The sequence below is a fragment of the Borostomias antarcticus genome (genome assembly GCF_949987555.1).
Source record: "Borostomias antarcticus genome assembly, chromosome: 3".
Lineage (NCBI taxonomy): Eukaryota > Metazoa > Chordata > Actinopteri > Stomiiformes > Stomiidae > Borostomias > Borostomias antarcticus.
Genome location: NC_140236.1, coordinates 32,669,964 through 32,677,463, shown reverse-complemented (window position 1 = coordinate 32,677,463; position 7,500 = coordinate 32,669,964). Strand labels below are relative to the sequence as shown.

At 53.8% G+C, this 7,500-nt stretch overlaps 1 protein-coding gene across 1 annotated transcript in view; it reads right to left on the bottom strand.

Annotated features, from left to right (window-relative positions):
- Nucleotides 1–7,500, bottom strand: part of qsox1 (quiescin Q6 sulfhydryl oxidase 1) — a 28,089-nt gene that overhangs the window by 10,819 nt on the left and 9,770 nt on the right. The window contains exons 8-9 of the mRNA XM_084436417.1: nt 6,890–7,019; nt 1,290–1,400 (exon numbers count right to left, since the gene is read on the bottom strand). Of these exons, the coding sequence (XP_084292543.1) occupies nt 1,290–1,400; nt 6,890–7,019 (241 nt within the window). The remainder of the gene's footprint in view (nt 1–1,289; nt 1,401–6,889; nt 7,020–7,500) is intronic.

Below are 7,500 nucleotides of genomic sequence, written 5' to 3'. Positions count from 1 at the left end.
CTCAACCAGAGATGGAAGACTGAAGACATTCATCTAGATTTCACCACTAAAAGTGGGTGGAAACAATTTGAGAGATCGAGAAAAACCTCCATTGCAGAACCAATCAAATGTCTTTAGGGCGGTTCTTCCTAACGGGGCGGTGAATGTTTTGTTTTGTTTCTCCACTCCAGTTTGTTTGGAGGACATCATTTCCAGTAAGGCGGGTCTTTCACTCTATTGGAGATGTAGGCAGTGGCTCTGATTGTTAGCGTCGGTTTTCAGCGCTGTTCTAGTGACGATAGCTGAATCCCAAATCGCGCACTTAGGCGAAAGTGCAGAGCACTCGCGGCCTTGTGGCCTTACATGCGCGTTCCCGCTAAGTCCACAAGGGCTCAGGGTAGTTCCAAAACGGAATTGCTAGGTCCACAAGTGCGCCACGGCGCCATTTTGCGCACTGTAACCGCACTTACCGAAAGTCCGCAATTTCACGGACTTAGGAGCAGAAAATACCCACAGCCCACCGCGTCTCATGTGACACAGTGCTTGAGTGCATCCGAGTCATGATCCGAGTGCATCATACATAAATGATGACATTTGCAGATAACACAACATTTATCTTGAAATCCACATGCTGCAAACATATCCCACCCAACCTAATTTTTTAATTATTATTAAATTAAAACAGACGTCAATCGGTCAATTTGCAGAGCTGTAGGGAGCGTCAGAGCAGCCTCTGCGTCGGAGGAACGCGGAAGCCAATGAAAACGAAGTGGGAGGGGCATTGAGCGAAACTGGAAGTGCTGTCCCATTTAATTCACGGCCCTGCACCCTCTGGCCCTTCCAGCTGACGTCAATTAAGTGCTCAGGCCTCAGGCCACAAGTGCGAGGGGCCGCAAGTGCGGTTTGCGCACTCAGATTGGGATTCAGCTGATGTCTCCAGACTTTCGGAGGCGGAGATCTCGAAAGTCTGGTATCGCCAGACTAGTCTTGGCATGACTATTCTGATTGGTGGTTGGTCTTGGCATGACTATTCTGATTGGTGGTTGGTCTTGGCATGACTATTCTGATTGGTGGTTGGTCTTTGCATGACTATTCTGATTGGTGGTTGGTCTTGGCATGACTATTCTGATTGGTGGTTGGTCTTGGCATGACTATTCTGATTGGTGGTTGGTCTTGGCATGACTATTCTGATTGGTGGTTGGTCTTGGCATGACTATTCTGATTGGTGGTTGGTCTTGGCATGACTATTCTGATTGGTGGTTGGTCTTGGCATGACTATTCTGAGTGGTTCTGTCTGCGTGACCTCTCACCTCCGTGGCCTCCCTCAGGGCTCTGTAGGAGATCTCTGACTGTCCATTAGCCTGCAGCCACGTGTCCATCGACTTCAACAGGTTCTTGACCATGGGACGACCTGGGAAGTACTGACACAAGGGGAGAGAGAGAGGGGTCTTCATCATCATCATCATCAACATCATCATCTATACCACCACCACCATCATCTTCATCATCCTCAACATCATCACTGTCATTGTCATCATCCTCATCATCATCATCATCATCATCATCACCACCACCACCACCACCACCACCACCACCTGCTTTGTTTATAGCAGCATGTGCTATAATGGTTGTAGTTTTCCAGGTCATCTGTGTGTTACAACGGTACCGTCAGTCTGAATCGAACCCTGGAGTTTCTCTTCTTGTCTATTGTACTTACTTCCTGTTCTAGGAATACCCATGGCGACTACATGCTGAAAGAGGCAGGGAGTCTGTCTGTTTACGTTCACCAACCCTCAGCAGTTGTCAGGGCAACATGGCGTGTGAGGGAACCTGACACGGTAACTAACAGCTAGGCATTGTGGGAGACAGGAAATCCCAGGGGCTGAAGCCCGAGGCCGGTGGTGACAGAGGAGGCATTAGAGACACATTAGACACCAGACAGGAACAATATCAACTACTGACTAACTGTTCCTCGCTGAGCCCCAATAGCCAGCCGGCAAATCCTGCGCCCGGCTCTGCACTGTAATGATTGGGCCACTTCACCAAGCCTAGCTAGACCAGACTAGCCCACTCTTCAACAACAAAACACCGTCAATGGAGATTCTTCAATAGCATCTTTTTCCCCTCAGGGAACTTTTCCCTTGCTTGGAAGTTCAAGCACCCCACTTTGGAGTTGTAGACAGGGCTGTTGACATTAGCGCATGTATTCCAGGACTTGGCTTAATTTGTGTACAGTAGGGGAGACCGCGCCTACAGGTTTTGGGGGCTGAGGTTGAAAACCTCATCCCAACCTCCTGAGGGTTTAACCTTAATGGCACACAGACCACAAAACAGACACTCTGCTGCCGTGGTAACGGCTGGTGCTAACCGCAGGGCGCCGGGTGCAGACAGACAGGTAAGAGGTCTCAGTCACGAACGGACGCTCTTCTGCCTGCAGGGGCCGGGCCGGAGAACGTGAGTCTGACAGGAGGGATTAAGACTAGAACACACACACGCCACGCTTCGTCATCTGGATTAAGCCATAGGTTATGAAAGGATAGGATAGTAATGATAAGAGACAATATTGTCCAGATACTGGGCATCCCTGTTTGATACCATTACAGCCAGCTTTAACCAGGTGAGACAGCCACACATTACTGTGTGTGTGTGTGTGTGTGTGTGTATGTGCATGTATCAGTGGGGTAAGTGAGTGTGTGTGTGTGTGTGTGTTTATGCGTTTCACACGCTTGTATGTATGGAGGGGGGTCATGTGACACGTCTTCCCAAAGGTGCTCCTATTTTTTGATTTGTGCTCCCGAGTCTTTTCAATTTGGTCTCAACCATCTGTTCAACTACACACACTCACCTGTCACACACTCACTCGTCACACACTCACCCGTCACACACTCACCCGTGCCACTTTCATAACAGCTGCGCGTGCATACACGCACACACACACACACACACACACACACACACACACACACACACACACACACACACACACACACACACACACACAGGAGCTGGAGTATTCACAGATAGACCCCAACCCCAGTCCCAGTCCAGGTCCCTAGCCCTATAATCATCCTCCCCCCTCTGGTCCTAGTTCCCAAGCCCTAGCCCCAGGCCTATACACAGCTCCAGCTCCTAGCCCCCTGGCCCTAGCCCCAGGCCTATACCCAGCTCCAGCCCCTAGCCCCCTGGCCCTAGCCCCATAGCCCCAGGCCTATACCCAGCTCCAGCTCCTAGCCCCCTGGCCCTAGCCCCAGGCCTATACCCAGCTGGGGTGTGTTAAGGAGCTGCTGCTCCCAAACCATAACTGGTTTATCTGCCCTGGCCCCGGCCCTGGGCTCCAACCAGTCAGAAAAGCTCATTAGCTCACATGAATAGAGCGGCAAGACTCAGAAGTCAGAAGGGCAGAATAATGGGCTTTGGTCGGACCAAACACTCATCGTGTTATCACACTCTTCCTAGCCACCTTCTGCGCCTCCGTCCAACCCCCCCCCCCTGGCAACAATAGCCTCGACGTCTGGGCCGGAAACGAGCCACGGGGTTCCTGACCGAGCCGGCGTCGAACCCCCGGTCCTCCAGGCTTCCACCGCCGCAATAACGCTCCTACTGAGTTCTACCGTTAGACCAAGAAGGAGGGGGGGGGGGGGTCCACACCTTTTCAGCCCGACGACATCCTCAACCCCCTTTCTAACCACTACACCACCCATATCACTCCCCGTTACACCCCCCTGCCCCCCCCCCCCCCCCCCCCCACACACACACACCATCTTCCCCCCCCCCCCCCCCGTCCCTCCCCGAGCCTTTCTGTGGACTATGACAATCCACTTCACCCTGGCATTATGTCATGTGTGATCCGATTAGTATCAGCACTTGAGAAACCACAGCCTCCCCCCAGAGGGACGCTCAGAGAGAGAGAGAGAGAGAGAGAGAGAGAGAGAGAGAGAGAGAGAGAGAGAGAGAGAGAGAGAGGGGGGCATCTGTCGCCGTTTGCCCCCCCCTCCCCGTCCCCAACCCCCCGCTCCGTGACACACAGGGAAGCCCTTTTTTATTCAATCCCGCCTCACTCCACCTCAGGGACCAATAGATATGCCACTGAGTGAAACCCCTGGCGATCTGACCCCCCACCTGCTCTCTGCCCCCCTGCCCTGCCCATCTATCCATCATCCCCAGAAATACGAGCTGAACGCCAAGCTCTGAGATGCCCCAGCTGAACACCAAGCTCTGAGACGCCCCAGCTGAACGCCAAGCTCTGAGACGCCCCAGCTGAACACCAAGCTCTGAGACGCCCCAGCTGAACACCAAGCTCTGAGACGCCCCAGCAGTCCGATCTGTTACTATGCTAACGACGCCGTAGCCCTAGCCTACGCTAACTATGCTAACCTAGCCCTATCAAACCTGCTCCCTGGTCAGCCTTACCTGAGCTAACCTAGCCTTATCAAACCTGCTCCATGGTCAGCCTTACCTGAGCTAACCTAGCCCTATCAAACCTGCTCCACGGTCAGCCTTACCTGAGCTAACCTAGCCCTATCAAACCTGCTCCACGGTCAGCCTTACCTGAGCTAACCTAGCCCTATCAAACCTGCTCCACGGTCAGCCTTACCTGAGCTAACCTAGCCCTATCAAACCTGCTCCATGGTCAGCCTTACCTGAGCTAAATTAACCCTATCAACCCTCCGTGGCCAGCCTTACCTGAGCTAAATTAACCCTATCAACCCTCCGTGGCCAGCCTTACCTGAGCTAAATTAACCCTATCAACCCTCCGTGGCCCAGCTCTGCACCCCTCACCGCAGGGCAGAGAGAGATGGACGGTGGGTGGAGGGATTTGGAGACGAGCCTCCCCCTAATTCTTTGTTTTATCCCCTTGGTCCTCCCCTCCCTCTGGCTCGAGGGTGTGCGCTTCTTTGAAGAAAAGCAGGATAGAGGAGCAGTAATCTCTAGTAACCCCTCCCTGGCTGTAATACTCTCCCGCTTCCCAAGATGCACTTTTATTAATCCTTGGTACATGGTACGCAGGACTCATAAATCCGGATTCAGCTTGGCACGGGCGGACAGCAAATCTCGCCATTTCGCGTAACCACGTCGCCTCCCACTGCGACGAATAACAACAACACAACTGTGTTTACACGTCGCCCTAGACGCAGACTGAGGGACGGTGACAACAGCATTCCACGGCCACCGAGAAGGTTCTAGAACACAAACGCGTGCATCGCTGCCGCGGAGGAATGCGTCACCGTAGCGATAATTCTATATCTGCAGCGTCGCCGCCGGTGACCAGCGTGTCCCCGGCAACGCGTTCTGCCGTTCCAGAGAGAGAGAGAGAGAGAGAGAGAGAGAGAGAGACCCAGTGAGTCACCTGCGTGATGATCCCATTAAAGCGTGAGTCATTTCTGGACGCACTGTAGAGGACTCTCACTGTGTTGTGTGATAAACACACGCCGACTGTGATTCTTAGAGTGAAACGCTTGAATACGGCGTATTTACAACTCGAAAAACAGTAGTCAATGTAAACAAAAACAATTCTTTTTTTGTTTTTTTGTTAACTAAACCAGCCTCCAGTGGATATACGGCCTCTTTGTTGGGACATGGCTTGCGGTCAGACAAAACGTCAATAGATACTGTCACAATGACAAGCCCAGTCCCCGGCCAGGCCTCGCTGCTAGGGGACTCGCTAAAGTACCACTGGGACTTGGAGGGTATTGACTAAACAAACTGGAGTTAATGGGGGGCCCAAGTACCCACTCCACCCCCTGTCACATACACACACACACGCAAATGCAAACACACACACACACACACACACACACACACACACACACACACACAGGCAGGCAAGCAGGCATGCTCATACACACATAGGCACACATTCAGGCACGTGCTGTATCCCTCTCTCTCTCTCTCTCTCTCTCACGCACACACACACACACACACACACACACACACACACACACACACACAAACATGCACGCGTCACACATGCTGGCTAGAACACCTCCCCAGGGAATCAGATATAATCCCAGAGATTGGGTGAGCAGGCTGACTCTGAGCCAGGGCTGAGGTCACTGTCTTACTGTCCCAGGCCTCATCACAGCCTCCCTGGCCGACACTCACACTTCTGACTACAGCTGGACAGAGAGAAGGGGGGGTGGGTTTAATTGAAAGAGAAATGGTGGGATAGGGCGGGGAGGAGGGGAGGAGAGAGGGGAGGACAGGATGAATGACAGGGGGAGGAGGAGGGACCAGAGGGGAGGAGGAGGAAGAGAGGAGGGGGAGGAGGAGGGGAGGACAGGATAAATGACAGGGGGAGGAGGAGGGACCAGAGGGGAGGAGGAGAGGAGGAGGAGGAGGAGGAGGAGGGGAGATACTAATCAGCGTCTGTCTGCATAAAGTGGAAAGGGGGGTGGCGGCGGACAGAGGCGGGACGCACGCGGCCTCCACGCTTCTACTCCCCCGGGGGACACGCGTGTAGCGGGCTGTCTCCTTCTCCCCGGGGGACACGCGTGTAGCGGGCCGTCTCCTTCTCCCCGGGGAGCTCTTTGTGTGTTTGGGCCGTCAGCGACCTCCTCTCCAGACCTCAGCGATGATGAGACACACGGGCACCGCTACGTTTCAATAATAGTCGCTTAATAAGATCTAGACAGTTTCCGTTACGAAACAGTGGCGAGGCTAACCTTAGTAAATGTTCAGAGTTCCAGAATGTTCCAAATGGAGTAATAATAACTCACACAGGAGAACGCCACAACTGGCCTAAAAAATCTACTGTCTCACCCTCCCTCTAGTGGCGTGCTGTTGTAACTACAGCTGAATTCCTTATAGGTGGTGGAAGTCCACAGTGTGGGGGAGTGTGTGTGTGTGTGTGTGTGGGGGGGTGGGGGGGGAGCAGTAGGAGCAGTGCTGTCGGTCTCCGTGCGCGTCTCACCTTGGCGAGGACGGAGACGTAGCGTCTGAGCGCGCTCAGTGCCTCGCCGCTGATGACCGGGTGAGAGGACAGCTCCACGCGGAGCGAGTAGTAGAGGGCTGACTCCAGGTCTGCCATGTACACCCTGGACCTGAACACACACACACACACACACACACACATACACACGGAGACACACACACATACACACGGAGACACACACACACACACACACACACACACACACAGACCACAGACACACGCACGCGCACACACACACACACACACGCGCGCGCACACACACACACAAACATACACACACACACACGCACGCACACAAACATACGTACACACGCACACCGCAGTGAACATTAGCGGAGTGGAGAGCAGAGGAGGGGAGAGGAGGAGAGAGGAGAGCAGAGGAGGGGAGAGGAGAGCAGAGGAGGAGAGAGGAGAGCAGAGGAGGAGAGAGGAGAGCAGAGGAGAGCAGAGGAGGAGAGAGGAGAGCAGAGGAGGGGAGAGGAGGAGAGGAGAGCAGAGGAGGGGAGAGCAGAGGAGGGGAGAGGAGGAGAGGAGAGCAGAGGAGGAGAGAGGAGAGCAGAGGAGGGGAGAGGAGGAGAGGAGAGCAGAGG